Below are 18,755 nucleotides of genomic sequence, written 5' to 3' on the forward strand. Positions count from 1 at the left end.
AGCGAGCGAGGCACGAGGAGGAGGAGGGAAGCCACTGAAACTTTAGTCCTTTAAGAAGAATCCCTATATACCCTCCCTTCCCCCTTCCATTGGGTCTTGGTCTCGGTCGGTGGCGCGGTTCACTGGATCCCAAGATGAACGGAGCCATCGTCGTCAGAGTCGACGTCTGCGTCGTCGTCGTCGTTTTCGAAGAAACGGAAACCCTTCACACCCACCATCAACACCACCACCACCACCAGAGAGGGTAGAGGGTTGGGTATTTCAATCCATTCCCTCCCTGCCAGCGTCCTGCGTCGTCGCTTTCGCTCATTTAACGAGGGTGCCCTGCGCCATACATTGCCAGAGACACAACAGCATCCACTGAAGGCAACCAAGGAGCCGTGGGGGAGGGGAGAAGAAGAGAAAGGTCTGGGAGGAATGGTGGAAGGAAGCTGGAAAAACTTCGCCACCCACTTCGAGAATTTGTTCCGCTTTTTCCTCCCCCCCCCCCGCTCTCCTTCCCTTTTCATCCCCTCTGCCCTCCGCTTCTGTTCCATCGGAGCGACTTAAGATTAATTAATTTTTATATTTTCCGACCCAATCCCGGGGAGCGAGAGTCGTGAGAGAGGGAGAGGAGATAAGGAGAGAGAAGACGTTCGCTCGTTCGCTTGACGACCGAGAGGAGGAAACCCTCCTTGGTGTGCTTGGATTGGATTGGAACTTGTGGCGACCATTGTAGGCGACACAGAGGGGGCTGGGTTGGGGGTGTGTAAATGAGGAGCAAGAAAAAGCGGAAAATGTGAAGAAAAAAAAGGCAAACCCCCGGGAGGCCACCATCGGACGGACTGGGAGGACGGACGGCCAAGAAGATGAATGCCCACCCAACGAGCAGACGCACCACCTCCCCCCCCCACCATCCTCTCGGTGGGATTGGGGGGCACCGAATTTTCCTCTGGCTTTTCCCAATTTTCCACCACCCCGAACTCCTCACTTTCCGCTGTCAGCCGCACACACCAAGGGTGCTTCGACGTGGAAGCGACAACAACAGGACGGCAACGGTCCTGGCTTGCCTCGATCGGTGGGTCTGCCTGGTGTCCGTGCGGTGTAACTGTGAGACTGGCGAGTGGTTGGAGGGGGTGTTCGGTATCCATTTTTCTAGCGTTCTTTTTTTCACTTCGCCACCCTCCCGCTGGAACCGTTCCGTCTTACCCCCTCCCGGTGCTATGTTTTTCCAATTTTTCCTCCCCAAACCCTCCGCTCGTTGTCGTCATCGTCGCCTGCTGCTGCTCTCTGTGTTGGTTTGTTTATTCCAAGCCAAAAGCGAAAGGCAGGGAACGCCTGCTGAGCTCATTTCGTTGCGATGCTGCAGGACCTTATTTAGCGAAAAAATGTTTTTACGTCATTTTCTTTTTCTTTTTTAAAACGAAATTTAATCGGTTTGTGATTAATGCACAACCTGTCTCCCACCGGTAGCGGTGTTGGTGGTGCGCAATCGAGGAGTTGATTGAAGGACTGGGGACTCCAGCGTTCAACGATTGTTTCTTCCACAAACAGAGGCGTTTGGGTGTTTAAAAAGTACGCTACAGTATCTAACATTACACTGGGAACACTCGGAGGGGGTCGTCGAATACTAAGGCGAGGAACGAAGGCGATCCAATTCGATCCAATGCCCGTGTTGCCGAGTCGCAGAGCTGGTGAGCTTCATCCCGTGCTCGATGAAGCGAAATATATTCTCAACATCCTTGGCATCCTGTCCACCTTCCTCCAACATCTTCCACCACGAAAGATCACGCGCAGGCCACCGAGGACGGAGCACTTGGAATCGCAAAATCCCGGGGCAACAGAAAGGACAGAACGGGACGGACGGACGGACGAACGAAGCCCTACATCACAAGGCAACAGCAGCAGCGGGAGTGAGGGTGGCATTTTTGGGGGGGGGAGGTGAACAGCTCCCCTTCCCACACTCCAAGGGTACGCTGTCGGTACTCGGTTTCTTGGTCTCGATCTCATGCTGCTAGATGCCAAGATGAAGGAAAACACCGAGCCGAAGACGAAAAAGAGGAAGAAAAAAAGCGAACGAACCCTCCACCTCTCTTTCACCCCCTTCTCACTCCCTGGCATTTCGGATTCGAAGGATCCTCATCTCGGCCCAACCCCCGGCCCGGCCCGGCCCGGCCAGCAAACCGGCAAGTCAACCTCCCGAAAAGGGGATGGCCACGGCAAAAAGGGGGAAAATGGGATCCCAGATCCTTCCATTCGGTGGAAGGGGGGGTGGTGGTCTTGGTGGGAGTTGCCATTTTCTCCCAAGAAGCAGCAGCAGCAGCAGCAGCAGATGAAGGAGCGAACTCAACCCCCTCTCCTGGAGTCGGTTTTCGGTCTTCCTCTCTCTGCTTCTACTACTTCTTCACCACCACCAGCTACCGTTTTCCTCATCAGCGTCATTGCCACAGGAAACGCACCCCTGCTGGCCAGCGCCAGCGGAGGACCACGAGAACTGTCAGGAATTAAAAAAGATGGATGACATGGGGGATGAACGCGGTTCGCTTCTTGGAATGCTGCTGCTCGCCATTCGCCTCTTGGATCCGGGACCGTCCTCCGTACTACGCCCTCCCTTTCTCCTCTCTCTCACCTGGGTCAGCATCGGTCAACCGTCCCGAAAACCCCCGCGCCAAATCCGCATCCATGGCTCCCATCCTCTCGTTGGTTGCTCTTCCATTATGGATCCCCTGGTATGGTTCAGGTCCAAGCAACCCACACCGTGAGAGAGAGAGAGAGAATGAGGGGAAGAGAACGAGGGGAGCAAGCATCGGTTGCTTGGATCCCCCCCCCGGTGCGGCTCTAAGTCTCGTCCTTTCGTCCGTTCGTTCGTTCGCTTGGTGTCTTTCTTTCGAGTTTTTCCTCACCCCACTCGGTGGGTGGGTGGGTTTGGCTGGCGATGAAAAAGTTCCATCAGCAGCGGATACCGGTACCGCAACGGGGTGGGTGCGGTGGGAGGAAAGAAAAGAAGGAAAAAAAAATAGGAGGGAAAACGCCGAATCGACGACGGCGTCGTCCCGGCGCTCCTTGGAACCCCCGGCGCTCCCTCTCTTCATCCCTTCGGAAGCCGCTGACCGACACGCACCCCTCTGGCTCTCTCTCGCTCTTCGAGGCAGCGACAAGGGGGAAGGAGGTTTGATTGGAATGGGCCCGCGGGGGCACACCGAGGGGAAGGGACGGATGATGGAACACGTGGCATCGAAAAGGGAAAGGAGAGCGATGGGGGGGAGGTGGGGTTGATTTTTATGAAGAAAATGAGTTTCTGATGAAGACGGCGAAGGGCGACGATGGGGGTGGTGGTGTTTGAGCAGAAGGAGATGTTGGACTCTGGAACGGAAGTGAGCAAGAAATTTGGCAGGTCTCCCACCCCCATTGGATTGGAGGGGGGGGGGGGAGGTGTTGGGTGGTTTGGGATAAACTTTAGGTTCGGGGTATTGGTGGGCGACCCATCCTGCCGAGGACGAGGCTGCGGCGAGGATCCCGAGGAAGGAATGCGAGGAGAGGGGGGGCGTGATGGACGTATTCGATTGCGGTTCAATTAAGAGAATGGACGACAGCGCTTAGCGACGGAACAAGAGGTAGAGAGACAGAGGGAGAGTGAGAGAGAGAGAGAGAGAGAGAGAGAGAGAGAGAGAGAGAGAGAGTGAGCGAGATGGAGGACGAGATGGGAAGTCAAAAGTTATGAGCTGACGTAGCGGGGCCCAAGGATCAAGGAGGCATATCGCCACTGCTACGCTCATGGCCTGCTGCTGCTGCTGTCACTCCCGTTTCCAGCCGAGGGGTGCGTTACATCAAATATTCAAAACTCTCCTCCCTGTTCCATGGCACACTCGATGGTTATGCTATGAGAGCGCCACCATCAACCGCACGAGGCGCGGACTATTACAGCGGGAAAAAAAGCAGGCGAATGGCCGTTGGCACCGAAATGCGTGTCGTGGAAAATAGAGAAGGTAGTCCTCCGAACAAAGTGCTTACCTTAGTGTTGTTGTTGTTGTGCAACATAGCCGCTGCTTTTCGTTTCGCTGCACACGGATGGAAGATCGAGATCCAAATCGGAAATCAGGAATAAAATGATCGAAAAAGGAGTGAACAGAAACGCGGAACAGAAAACGGAATTGAAGTAACGAAGGTAGATTTAAAATCAAGTGTAATCAACAAAATAATCGTAGATGAAAGATGGAGAGATGGTAAGAAACAATGGAAACAAATAAAGAAGCGAAGGAAAACAAAGTACAAAGCAAGTGAAACGTTGACGGATCCAGCCGCATCGCCGATCGCAGGTGTGGTGAAAAGAGAGAAGAGATGGAGAAGGATTCACACGCCCGTTAGTTATCCACTTCCGTTAGCCACCTCCTAAGCCTAAGTCTCACTCATCGCTGCGCTACTAATCCTAATCTGTGTTCACGTTCGTTTTGTATTTTACTCTTATTTCTTTTCGTTTTTTTGGTTTGTTTTGTTGTGATTTTGATAAACAATTTGACGTGACACACAGTATTATTGCATTTTTTTGCTATTAACGTATGCATTTAGAAAAAGGGGAAAGAAAACAAAATTCCACCCACGGTTTTTCTTCCCACTCGTAACCGGAAACTCACTCATTTGGTCAACACACTTGGGGATACTTTTTTTTTGTGTGAAGAGGAAAAGAGCGAAACGAGACGAAAGTTTTAACTTGTTTAACTTTCGCTTTCCTCTGGATGCGTCCCGGGGGAATGCACCACAGTCGCACACACGATAAGCACAACGAGATCTGCACTGACAGTCGCCGAGTCGAGTCGAGAGTGTGATCGAGTTCCCGATTTCCAACGGACGCAAAGGACACCGTAGCGGATGGATAATGTTGATGCTAAACGAAGGGGGTCTCGCGAGTGCTCTCGGCAAGTGCGTCACGTTCCGTCGACTGCTAGCCTTCAACTGATCACGGACACCGCCATGGCCACGGTTTCAAGCGATGCCACGATGCCGGAGAACAGGACCGAAAAGGAGCGTCATCCCACAGAGAGAGAGAGAGAGAGAGAGTGAGAGAGCTATTCTGCCTGTGTGTGTCGATTCTCTGCCGTTGTATGTGTGTCTGGGTACCGGGGGGATTGTGTGGGAGAGAAGGAGATAGGAAGCCAACACACCGTCACCACCATCGTCCTTGCACGCAGGACCCTCGTCCCTCTCTCTCTCTCTGTTCGACGATAAAGAGAAGAGTGAAAGAAGGGGGAGGGTGGTTTGAGCCCGATCTCGGGAGGTGTCCTTCCCATTCCACCCACCCACCCACCCATTCGAGCAGCGCCGTTCCCGGTCGCCGGTTGTGGGATGAGAAGAGATGTGGGATGTGGGTGGACCGTCGCCGTCGTCCTCCGTGGTGGTGGGTTGAACGACATTCGCCCACCGGGTGTTGGTGGTTTGGGGGGGGGGGGGGGGGGGTGGTGCTCTATGTACTCCGTGCGCCTCGGGAGGGGGGTGAACCCAGTTGTGGGTGGTGAGCTCGGTAGCAGGCGGACCTCGTACCCCATTTTCAGTGTTCCGACGAAGCGGAACCACCACCACCACCACCCCCTTCCCACCACCAGCGGCGCCATCATGTGGACAGCAGCAGCAGAAGCAGAGTGAGAGTGGAGTGAGTAGGCCACCATTACCACCCAACATGGGGTGGGTGGTGATGGCTTTTCCTCGCGCTTATTCGCGTGCACCTCTTCCCCGTTCCCTGGCGTTAAGCGGATCCCGAGGGGAATCCGCGCGGCGCGGTGACTGAAGTTTGTCGAGTTTGAGTTTTGGGTACGCTGCTGCCGGTGGGTGGAAGGTGTGGGAATAGATTACTCCTGCCAGCGCCAACGCCAGTACCCGTCCTCGTCCTCGATCTGCCTGCCCTCACTTCATCCCTTCATCACCGGGAAGACCAAGGGGGAGGGGTGGGGTTGATTTCGGAGGCTTCGCCGGTGAACCACTTTGCATGTCTCGCACCGAGGACAGAGAGAGAGAGCGAGAGAGAGGCCGCGTGGAAAGCGGAAAGTCGCGCATTTTTACTCATTAGCCCTCGTCACTCCTCGTCTTTCCCCGTCGCTGACGTCTTGCGTGGTCTCGTGTCGCTGCTCTCGGAAAGAAAATGGCTCCTGGCACAGCGCAGGAGGACGATCGGCATATCGAGATGGCAATTTTGGTCCAAAACGTTAACTGGAACGCTCACTCTGGATTCCAATCAGCGACGCAACGAAAGGACTCAAAGCGTGCGAATACTGTGATGGCATCCTGTCGTCGAGTGTTGTCGTCAAGGTGTGTTCCGGGTGGACTCAGGCGGAGCATCGTTTGATTAGGAATCAAGTAGTGGGTACCGCGTGTCCCTTTAGTCTGTGAGATTAGCCAGTTCAATAGACAAGAGTATCAGAATGGTATGTTGTGAGAAATGACCCTTAAGAACAAGCCAGTTTATGGCATTTATCTACTCCATCCAGTTGGTACTGAGTTGATCTCCGCAGGATTTCACATAATCAGGATATTAAATTATTTGTCACATTACGACAAATCGATTTCTGCTAATGACACGATGACATTAAATAGAATTAACGAAAGAACAACAAACTGGAAAGAATTATAAATTTGTGTGAAACTAGCTACAGTTACTGTTTGATGGTCTTCCATATCTCTATTTAAGGACAAATACAGGGTGCGCCATCAGGACGTATCATATTTTAAAGTTGAATAACTCTGTCATTTTTCAGTCGATTTTAAAAAATAAACCAGTTTTATTTAGATTATTCTATGCCATTTATTGTGCCTGCTCAAAATATACAAATCAATATTTTGTACATCATTCATTTGTTTTGACAGCATTTAGAGAGTTATTTGGCAATTTCAGCTCTAATATTTGCTTTACGTTGCTTCATAGCCTTTCAATTTGTTTGCATAAACCTTATTTTTCAAACAGACCCACAGAAAAAAGCCCAGCGCCGTGATATGCGGCGAACGAGGAAAGCACCATTTATTCATCATCGCAGTTTCACTATTGACCGAGTTTTTTCAATGTAACCTGTGACAATTTCAGTCCGCTCTTTTCACGTAAAGTGATCCATTATTAAAATGGCATAGACTGGAGTTTCAGAAACTGTCCTATTTGTCAAAATCGGCTGAAAAATGACAGAGTTGTTCAATTTTAAAATAGGATATATTCTGATGGTGCACTCTGTACATAAAGTAACTTTGGGAGTGTACAGTCGAAAAAGGAATAAAACAGTTTTGAAGTATTTGAAAATATTTGAAATGTTTGTAGAATGTGCCGTAAACACGGTAGCGGATTAATCTTGTAAAATGGAACTAATTAGCGTATGGCATAAAATTTAATACATTTAAAACATATGCCACAACGTCGTTGTCCACTTGACTGACCAATTAAAGTATGGAATAAAATTGGAGTCTTCTGAGACAGTTTTCCAGACAAGAACTCGTGTACGCATTCTCTGGAATCAGGAGCGCATTCTCTGGAATTAGTTCAAATAATATAAAAGAAGGAACAGAAAACTCGAAGCACCTGGTCATCTACTAGGATTCGCCAGGATTCGCAGGTATTCCGCGAGTTCCGTGAGCTGAAACGGACAGAGCCTTGCTGATGCTGCCAGAGTGCTGTATTACCGAGAAGAAGGCATGGCAGGATGATGATGATGATGATGATGACGAGGACGACAAGCGTGAGGATGAGGACGAGGATATTTCCAATATTCGCTCCGCTCCACACCGCCCCATAACGCGAGGGCCCGATAAACTCCACCATTATCGCTTCAATATTATATAAAAATCCTCCCCCACAGTTCCTCACCCACACCCCCTACCCCCGGGGGGGGGCAGTGGCTTTGTTTTACCGTCCGCGTTCCGCGCGTTGTTCGCTTCTTCGCTTGTTTTTTTGGCTTCGACGAACGATCGAACATCGAAGCAACCGGGAACGATTGGAGCCGTCGCGAAGGAGGACGACCGTCCTCCACCTCATTCCTAATTCATGCCACCATCGAAGCAACCTCTTCGCCGCGGAGCGCAAGAGCAAAGATTAAGAGTGACGCCCGTGAGGAGACACACGCCAGACGATGGCGCGACGCGGGGACTCGTTCGAATGGAGGAAGGGCGAACACCCAGTGGTGCTTGCTGGTGCTCGTGCACGACCAATCGGTGGCGGGGTCGGGGACGAGTTGTGAAAAGTTGAAAAACTCCCAAATTTCCCCCCCATTGCACACCCCCAGCGTCTCTTGTGTGCGTTCTTTGAGATCCTTGGCGTGACCATCGCCACGGAAGTTGTGCAGGTAGGTGGAAGAGGGGGGGGGTGTTGTGCTATTTTTTGGATGAACAAAACACGATACTCTGCTGCTACTGCCAGTTGGCCATAGTGTCTTGGCGTTGGTTTCTTCTTCTTTGGAGTTGCTTTTCCCTCGCAAAATGAAGAAAAACAAAAACCCCGAAGCAAAGCAACCCTCGTCCGTTGTGGAGGAAGAGTAGGCCGCTTGCTTCTTCCATCCCAATCCATCCCAATCCAGCGCACACTACGTTCGGGATGCGAAAGATGAGCTGCTCCGATGGTGATGCTGCTGTTCCGGACCACCCCCTACGGTTCGCCGAGGTAAAAGTTGGTTCACAGATCACAGGAGAGAAGGTGGAAGGGAAAGGAAGGAAGCGCTGTGTCCAAGTGAATCCCCGGACGCCAGGGGGATGATCGCGAGCCAGCAGGCCGCAAACAGCTTGGCGGAACGTTCCAAAAGCATTCCTCGGACTTGGCGGTGGGAAGGAAGGACACCCTGTGCTCTGGTGTGTGCTCTGGTGTGTACCGGTGTGCACCCCCCTCTCTGTAGCGCGAAAAGGGTGCCTTCTTGTCTCGGATCCGGATCCGGCTAGTCCCGGACTCTCGCTCTGTGTGCGCGCGCTCTCTCTCTTTCTCTCCCTGCTGTTGCCAAGCGTTTCCAGGAAACCCTGTCCCTGTCCCTGTCCCTGTCCTTTCCACCCGAAACATCCACCCGCTTTCTCTTCTTCGCTATTTTTTTTTCCTTCTCTTCTCTCTGCTCCTGCGTTCCTACCTTGCTTATGCCACCCACCCCTGGGTGGGATGATTTTTGTGGGGGGGTGGAGGCGGTGGTGAAGGTTTCGTCGGCCCGGGACCGGGGCTTTTTTCCGTTCATTGCTCCGCTCAAGGACAAGCTCGAGCGGGAGGAGGAAAAGAAGGTGAGGATGGGAGGACATATCGGACGACCGATCCCACCCACCGGAGATGGGTGGCCATGGGAGGGGTGAGGTTGAAGCCGAAAATGAAAAGTATTACTCCAGCATCGCAGCAGCAGCAGCATTCGTGGCAGTGGCAACGATAGCAGCCTTTGGAGGGGGGGGGGGGTGAGTTCTGCGAATTTTCTTTTACGCCCACGGGGTGTGCGCGCGAGAGAGAGAGAGAGAGAGAGCGAGAGGCCACCTACCGCGGGAATGGAAGCGACCGTAGCCGGGAACCGGAGAAGGACTCGGTCCTCGGTATCAACCACCCACCACCCCCATGAGGGTGAGAGAACGGAGGGGATGGAACGGAACTTTTTTCTCCTCACTCCACCTTCTGCTGTTGCTGCTGCTGCTGCTGCTCGTACTCCTCATCAACACACCCTCCTACCCCCCCACCCCACTCACTCCCCTACACGTCCTGGACGAGCGGAAGACCGGGAAAAAGGTTTTTCCGTTATTTTCCGTTCCGTTTTTGTTCTCCGCTGCTGTTTCTCTCCTCCGTCCTTCTGCTTTGTCCCTTCGATCCTTCGTCGCACCACTCCGCCTTATCAAAGGACCTTCATCCCCTCCCGTACACCTCCCCCTCTTTTTGGCGTTCCGAGGATTGGAACGGAAACGTCGTCGTCGTCGTCGTCGTCGTCGTCGTCGTCGTCGTCGTCGTCGTCGTCGACGTCGTTCCTTCCCATTTTTCTCCTCCTTCTCTCTCTCGGTTCTTTTTTTTTTTGGCCGACGTTTTGACATGTGTTGGGCGAGTGGGATGGGATGAGATGGGTGGTGGTCCTGGCATCTCCCGTTGGCTGTTTCATTTGCACCGCTTTGCCCTACCCACTCCCACCAACCCCAGGTTCGTACCGGAGTTTTCCTTTTTTTTATTATTATTATTTCTCAAGCTATGCGTCGTCCCCATTTTCCAGCTCCCTCTCTGTTGCGGGTGGTGGTGGTGGTGAAGCTGGCGAGGATGCTATGGCCACCGACCAACCGACCATCGGATCTGCCACCCCTGAACGAGCACACGACGGAGCTGGCTGGAACGGCGGAAAGTATGAACAGATAGCCACCTCCGTCTCCACCTCCGTTGTGACCATCCACGCAAGGAAGCAAGGACTCCACTACGCGACTGGGTTGCCTCTGCTACTGCCCAGGGAACTAGGAGCTACGCCAGAGTACCAGGAACGAACCTTTTTTTTCATTTTCGCTCCAAACGTTCGTTCTTGTCTCTGTGCGGTGCCTGGAACTGGTCCTGAACCGGTCTGCTGTGGATCGCGGTTGGACGGTGCTGCTGATGAGCACAAGGAATCCCAAGGAAAGGAACCCGCTTCCCGCTGTCGTCGGCCACGGACGGCACCGTACGGGGTTTGAAAAAAAAATGGTGGCAAAACGCCGAGCGTTGGTAAAGGAGAAGGCAGATAAAACGGAAGCTGCTGCCTGGTGCTGCTTGGGGCATCTCTGTGTTCGTTGCTTTCCTCCGCAGCAAACTCGGTGTTACTCGAGGGAAAAGTATTTAGTTCGGTTAAAGGTTTTGAGTAAATTGATAAAAATGTAATAAAAACAACATTTCTTAATGTTTTAAAAATATGCAACTTCAATCATTACACTAACAATTCTTTGGAAAGGTTTAATTTGTCGAGAGAGAGAGGGATTTTGTCGATAGGTAATGCTGTTGTTGCTTCTATTTCCCTATTTAATTAGGTTTTGTTTTTTTTTTAATCACTGACTTTTCATGATTATTTTGAGCTTTTATTAGTTTTGTCTAGCTTTTCAATCTACTAACTCATACATTAACCACTGTTTAATAATTATTTTATCATTTTCAACATTTTATATCATGTTACTTCAGCTTCCGCAACCATTCTGTGGAGTTTTAAAACATTTACTAACTTTCCGCTCCCAAAAAAACTCGAATTCCACCTGAGAAAAGCAGCTGGCAAACGAACGCTTGCTGGAGAATGAGTTCGTTCCTCTGTTTTTTTTTTTTGTATTCATTTTCACTCCGCGCACTCCAAAGAAGGTCCTGGTCACGGTCCCGAAACCCGTGGGCAGGAGCAGTAGCACCGACCGATCGCGCTGTGATGCGTTGTCGTCGTCGTCGTCGTGGTCGTCACTGGCGGCAGTGTTCGCCTCCCTCTTCCCCCCCCCCCTCCTTTTGGGGTGTTCGCTGTCGGTCCAATGGAATGAGTTTTCCTGGGAGGTGGTGGGTGGTCGCGCTCGGTAAAAACGCGCTAAAGGATACCAACGGCACCACCCATTCCAACGAAACTCCCGGTTCCCCCCCTTTCTGTCCGCTCTTCTTCCCTCCCGTTTTCTCTAATCCCTCACGCACCTCGTAGGTTAGGGGAGGGGTGGGTGAAGACTGGAAACTCGACGAACCCACCACCGAACCATCAGCCTGTCAGTGTTGGCAGCACACACGCGGGGGCGCTGAGATGTCCCCGAGAGGGGCTGGGCAGGCAGGCAGCAGACAGGCGCGGTGGCGACGACGACGTGGGTTAGCAGCAAACCTCCACCCCTCCCAGGGAGGGAGGTTACGTGGCGGATGCGGTGGTTTCGATAAAATCGAGTCCGCGCTCGCTCTCTCCATTCGTCCGCTCGTCCGCTCGTCATCGTCGTGGGGTGCGGTCCGCCATTGCCGCCTGGAAAAGCTTTGAAAAGCGTAGTAGCCGTGGGAAGAGAAAGGGGGGGGGGGGAGAAGGTGCTGTGCACGGTACGGAAAAGGGGAACCAGTGCCAGTGGTTTGGAGTGGAAGGAGAAAATTATTAAAAGGGGTTTCTGTTCGTTCTCGCTGGCGTTCGCGACCACCACCATCAGGAGGAGAAATGCCATGAATACGGGGGTGGGCCAGACGCAGGAGGCGACACTCTTGCTCGGTCGCTAGGCGAGCACCACCGGGAGCAGTAGCATCGTTGCCAACGACCAAGCAACGAAGGAGGCTTTGTGTGTTGTCGAGGCCAACGCCAAAGCAAGGACGACGACGACAACGACCACGACGATGGATGTATAGCAGCACCAGCAGCAGCAGCAGCAGCCAGTGGAAGGACGATAAGAAATGGATGGTGGTGGACCAGCGGACCAAAAATGGAGAAAAAAAATACACAGAGAGAGAGAGAGAGAGAGAGACCATGCGAAGACACAAAGAGCAAAAAAAAAACACAAAAAAAACACGGAGAAGCTAGCGGTTTCATGAAAAACTTTCGGCGTCCTTGTTGTTTTCACCAAACGGCCGTTGGCGCCATGATGTTCGCGCGAGCGTTTCTGTTGTTGTTGCTGTTGCTGCACATCAACAACAACTCCCGCTCGGTGGTGTGTCCCTGGGTGAAAGGTAGAAACAATCGCCAGAATGCTATGCGCTGATAATGAGAGTGGAAGGGTGAAAGCCGGAAGCAGCAGCAGCAGCAGCAGCAGCAGCAGCAGCAGTGCCTTCAGTACTTCCACCCCTTGGTCTCTTTCGCGGAGGTTGAAATTAGCGACCTTCTTGTGCGATGCGCGAACCCCTCGTGAGTGTCTTTGTCCACTAGCATCGAGAGGACGACGACGGTTGAAGTTTCATTTGACGAAGAATTTTGGTCACCGAGTGTGGTGAGGAATGTGGAAAATAATCGAAAAACTTTGGCCAGAACGCGATTCAAGATTAGCGATCGGTTTGTTCTAAAGCGGGATGTGGAGTGCTTTGAAGCATAATGCTGCAGCATGGTACAAACATGGAAGATGTATTCCGGAGAAGAAGTTTATGCTGAGGTTATCATTGTTTTAAGCATCTTGTAATGTTTAACAAATGTAGGAGGCATTTCAAAGGGTGAGCGAGAGCGTATTACGTTCTGCATAGTATTTGCAAGACAATTGTTTCCCGGTTTTCTAAACCCAAACGAAATGCATTAAACTCTCATTGAAAGGATGCATGTTTATAAGCATGTTCTCTCTTGCTGTTGATTCCAAGTGCTTAATGTTAATTTAATGGAATAAAATGTTGTTTTTAAAGCTAATTCAAAGTAGAATGTTTCAAAGAAAAGGACGTAATCTTAAGGTTACTTTTACATTAGGCTCTTATAGCGTGATACAAAGATCAGCACTTGATTAAGAAGGATTCTAGGATAAAGAAGGTCTTTATCCTAGATAAGATTCTTCTCAAGTATGTGTTTATCGTTGTCTTATGTCGTATTGTGCTGAGAACATGGCAGTAAGTACATTTTATGAAGGAATTGAATTTAAAAGATTAAGAAGAGATAACGATAGAGATTGTCTAGCTCATTCTTCGTAGCAATTCTAAGAACTGTGGTTTGGCACTGTCTGATGATTGTCACTCTCATTCTCCCTCTCTCTACTTCCCACTGGTTTTTGCAAGTGTTTTATGTTCGGTAAGGTCAGTTCGGTGCGCCAGCAAATCGTCCTCATTTCCATGCCGTATGCTGCATACCGTACGAAGAAAAACAAACCGGAAAAGGCTCCACACCGACAGCGAGAGCCACAACGTAGGACAACGACCAACATTAAGCAACCGAGCAGCAACATAAACATTTTATTCCGAATCTTTCTCTCTCTCTGGCTTTGAGGTGGTGTATGTGTCTGGTCTGTATGTTTGTGTGCGAGAGAAAAAGCGTGGTTTTTGGGATGGAGGGAAATTTCGCGTATGCACGAGGAAAATGTTTTATGTTTTTCCACCCAGCCTTTCCTCGCCGCCACGCGCACCGGATGTGAGCAACTTTCTCTTCCCCGATCCGGCGACTCTCACAACGATACTCTTTTGCTCTCCAACACACCCACACACACGAGCGCTCTCTAATTCATTTTTCATTCTGTTGGCCATTCTCTCAGGACAGGGCAGGAGGCGACATGCCCTACATTTCCACGCCAGCATCGCCGATTCTTTACGCTCAATGTCAAGTTCCCATCGTCGTCGTCGTTTGTTTGCCTACCACCCACTCCACCTCCACCGGCTCTCCCACAAGCACGCCCACACACATATGCTTGTAAGCGCTACACGAAGCCGAAGCCCAGTCCTGTCGGTCCTGTCGGTGTGTTTTATGTTTTTCACGCGAAGCATGGGAGCGAACGAACGAGCGAGCCAGTGAGCGAGCGAATCTCTCGAAAATCGGATAAATTCCGACCGACAACGACGACGCCGACGACGCCAGATCATTCAGACACATTCAGAGACACCACCACCAGCCTCCCCCCTTCCCTTTGTCTCATCATCCACCTCCCGGGGGGGGGGGGGGGGGACAGCAACAGGTGATTGTTTCTCTATTTTATTTCTCCAAAAACATAATGCAAACAGTGTGCGCGGCGGCTCGTGGTTTTGCGAGTGTCACGTTTTTCCAGCTTTTCTTTTTCCGCCGGTTTTTTTTTGTTTGGTTTTCTTTCGCTCGCTTCGCTTCTTTCGCCTAACGCTTGTCGTCATCGACGCGAATGGTGGAATGTTTTTGCGTGGAGCTTTATGTTTTCCCACCCCCAGGGAGGGTCTTGTGCGACGAATAACGTGCCCGTTCCGTTTCTTATCCTTTTTCGCTTCTATTTTTCTTTGCCTTGTGGCGTTGGCGAATGTGCGAGTTTACTTCCACTCGAGCACGGCATTCACGTGTTCTCACCAACATTAGCATCAGTTGCAGTTGGTGTAGTAGAGATGCAACATACAAATCAGCTGTTTTGTGCCACGCTGAATGCAATAACGCGATGCTGCCGAGAATTGCCGGTTTGGAAGAAGCTTAAAGCTGAAGCATCAAGGACGAATCCGTAACGAGGGAGAAGAATTGATGAGCATAGATGAAGAATGCAGTTGTAGAATCATTTCATTTCGATGATTCTGTGTGAAGAGACACTATATGCCTCAATGAAGATTTTTTTATTAGATTTTAGAACTTGTTGCATTCGAGTTAACTTGTCAATTTGAAAGTATAACAAATTCAATCTTCAAATCACAAAACTGATCTTGTATGTTCTCATAATCGCGGCTAGCAAAGCTTAATTCGAAGAAACGGAGCAGATCCTTTAGATCATTCACTCTATTGAGGCTAAATCTCGGTTTTTTGGAGTCCTGGAAGTCATGGAAGGAACGCCTTATACGTATCGCTACATTTTTTTGCCTCATATTTTCCACAAACACGCACGCTTTCCACGTTTCCCACGAGATTTAAATGAGAATGAGTTGTTCTGACATTTTGGTGAAAGGTAGGAGTTGCTTATCTATACAGCCGATGGATAATGTACCTTGGAAGTATCCGATAATGTTCAATTTTTATATTCGACATTTCAAGCATTCGTCCACTTCGAACATCGTACCAGGAGGATCTGGATAGTCAGGGAGAGTTTTCATTTTAATTTAAAAAATCTTATTCCTTGACCTCCCTCTACTGTATGGCTTTAGTGTCTGCAACGGAACACCGAGAAAAGTACCGCTTTTCATCGCTCCAAACCACGAAAAGAACGAGCGAGTGGATCGTCTTCATTCGGTCCGCCGTTTTGCCAGGACCTGTCCGTGTCCTTCCATCTCGAGCTCGAAATTAGAATCGACCGCGCTTCGGAAGCGCGTCAAGGAGAAGGGTGAGCATTTTTTTCCTGCGCTTCGCCTTCATCTCCACCGCTAGCAACCTCCTGGTCCCCGGTCACGGTCTCCCTAACACATTTCCGGCTTCGCTTCGCTCGAATCCCGCCTCCGGGAGTCTGGCTTCAGCAGGCAACGACGCGCGTTCCATGGGGTCTGAGGGATGCCGGGAAAAAAAAAGAAAACATCCCCTTGGTTCGGTCGCTCGAAATGACCAGAATTTTCCGTGGGTTTTTCCACCGCTTCCACTCTGCTGTTTCCCTTGATTTTTGTTCCTTTTTTTCTGAGCTCAGCTTCGATGCTGTCCTGTTTCTCCGGATCCGGAGGGCTCCGACATCGAACCGCTCCCCCCCCCCCCCCCCCCATCATTCGACCCTCTGGAAAAGATGGAGTCGCATGGCTCGCTTCTGGCTTGCTTGCGCGCTGCGTGCCACCCACGGACAGGACGTTCCCTTGTTGCCACAGAGTTTTGGTGCTCGGTGCGTGTTTTGTGCCAGAGAATCCCTCTCCTTCCCCTCCCCCCCCGGTCCTTTGCGACGAAGGAAATGTCGATGAACCCACAACCCACGCCCGTGGACCATATCCGGTGGTGGCATGGTCCCCAAGCGGGCCAGAAGCGGACAGCAGGAGAGTGATCCTGGGGTGAAGATGAAAGGGAGTACGCTGAGTACGGCTCGTGTGCTCGTTGGTTCCCTTCCGTTCGGTGGACACCCCCCGCCAAGTTGAACGGCAGTTCCCCGCTAGGGTGGTTGTGTTTTCTTATTTTTTGGAATTTTCCTTCAAGGCCTTTTTGGAACCGTTGGCGACCATATCGGATGAGGCATATTTCACGCAGCATCGAGCACAGGAACAAACAAAACAGTAGCCGGGATCTTGCGTTGTAGGACACCGGAAGCGGCATTTTGTATCCTTTCTTTTGGGGGGTGGTAGAAGGTGGAGACAATATGTCTTGAAGACGGCTAAGAAGTTGACTTCGGTGCGTCGTTTGTGAATTTATTGGATGGAGTGAGGCTCATGCTTGTTTCTTGTGAAGGCTCAGCAGTTAGTTTGTTCGAACTTTCAGTATTGGATTGGATCTGATTTTGAGCAACAATGTAGTTGCTGGGATCAGTTAGAGAGCAGACCTGATTGTTATGTGAATTTTATCCAATATAATCCAAGATAGCGCCCAATATGATGGAATGTAATAAATTTTCCATGCTTCATTAAAGTAGATGGAGATAGTTTAGCTTTTCTTTTCGGCTAGTTCGGGTAAAAAAATGATCATTTTTGACGATTTTTGTCAAACGATTTTTGACAACCATTCAACCTATTTTTGTTACTTGAATGTTACGTTAAACCACAACTTTTCAAGAATATTTGGTGGTATTTTAAGAAGGATTTGTTAAACACTTCGTACAAGGCATAGATTTGATAGATGATGGTGACGGATTGATCAATGATCAAACCGGGTTCGTCGCTTAAAGTCTTTTGATTCGAACCAAAAACGGCCCACTTTTGACGATTTGTTTTTAGAAAATGATCTTCTTTTACATGTTTTTTTTTGTAGATTACATAATAAACTACAACTTTTCAAGTATTTGACGACGTATTTTGGGAAAGATTAAAGTAGCGAGATGCACTGAGTCAAACATTATGCACCAAACTCTTGAAAGGCTTGATATTCTTGAAAAAAAATAGTTTAAGAAAAATCAAGTACCTTAGTTCCCCCTTTATGTTTCTTGTCTCCTGAAGACTTTTGATTGGTCAAAGGATTTAACAGACATTAGACCATCGCTTCCAGTTGCAGGAGCCTCACCTGCGCATCCAACGTTCTAATGCCGTTGGATGAAAGTAAAAAAATGTAATATATCACCTCATAATGCGAATGATCGAATGAATCTTGTCACCTAAATCCTGTCCTAATCCTTAATACACGCTCCTCCCGCCGAGAAACCATTTCTCGGAAGATGCATGCGCTGCCCCACATCAACCACGGCGGTCCGACGGGCGGGGGGGGGGGGGGGGGGGTGAGGGAAAAAGACTGGAATTTGCCAACGCCCACAAACACCCTCATCGCGTATCGACCGAGCCACCGTTGATGGGGTGTAATTCCATCAACGAAATTTGAAATTCGATACTCCGTGGCCTCACCCTCACCACCACCGGTGCCGGTTATGATGCAATCGATTCTGCTAAGTGAAAATCCATCGGAACATCGGGTCCCAGATTACACAGGGATTAGGTTAACTTTGGACCTTTGGACCGAGGACTGTGACTGCGATGGCGATGGTGACGAGCATATCGTGCATTGCTGAAGCCATCGTGGCGTTGGTACGCAGAACTTCTCCTGCCACAAACAAATGACTTCTCCGGTAGCGCTAGAGGAATCACGCGGGAATCCAAATGAAGATCAGCGCGTGACATCGCGTTCACGGAGCGTGAAGCGAGCGAACACGTTAAGCTGCCCGTTCCAGTGACCCTCTGGGACCGTCTGGGTACAATAGTCACACAATGTCCACTCCGAATCGCAGGCCAAAAATACCTCACCTTCATCTCCAATTCGCGACGCACCGAACGACCAACGCACCAACGGGTTCATCAAACTGTGACGCGCGCTTTCCACCTGAGTTGATCAGATTACAACTCCGCCCGCCCGCTCGCGGTGGTTTGTCCACGCAAACCTGGTCCGAACACGCGAAATCCGTCCCCGGGAAAATGGTGAAGGCCACGTTCGTTAAGAAGTGCCGCGGTGCGTGTGATGTAGTGACCGTGGTCCCGTTTTTAGTCCAGATACAGGATACAGTTGCCAGCCAGGATTCTCAAGCACAAGCAGCACGAACAGAAGAGGATTCAGATTTTTGGGTAACGGAACACCGACCGACCAAAAACGCCAAGGAAAGGACCACATCGGTCGTGGACCGGACCGAGCAACATTCCAGGGAAAATGGAAAAAAAATGTGTGAAGCACACACGCAGAGTCCGTCCGGGACCGTCAACGAAT

At 50.5% G+C, this 18,755-nt stretch overlaps 1 protein-coding gene across 5 annotated transcripts in view; it reads right to left on the reverse strand.

The window, feature by feature from the left end:
* LOC126573485 (nucleolar protein 4-like) overlaps positions 1-4,908 on the reverse strand; it is a 9,377-nt gene extending 4,469 nt beyond the window's left edge. For all 5 annotated transcript variants that reach the window (XM_050233643.1, XM_050233645.1, XM_050233642.1 and 2 more), the window contains exons 1-2: positions 4,611-4,908; positions 3,991-4,037 (exon numbers count right to left, since the gene is read on the reverse strand). In XM_050233643.1, coding sequence (XP_050089600.1) covers positions 3,991-4,037; positions 4,611-4,614 — 51 coding nt within the window. In that variant the 5' untranslated portion in view covers positions 4,615-4,908. The remainder of the gene's footprint in view (positions 1-3,990; positions 4,038-4,610) is intronic.
* Positions 4,909-18,755: the final 13,847 nt, after the last annotated feature.

This window comes from Anopheles aquasalis, chromosome 2 (genome assembly GCF_943734665.1).
Source record: "Anopheles aquasalis chromosome 2, idAnoAquaMG_Q_19, whole genome shotgun sequence".
NCBI lineage: Eukaryota > Metazoa > Arthropoda > Insecta > Diptera > Culicidae > Anopheles > Anopheles aquasalis.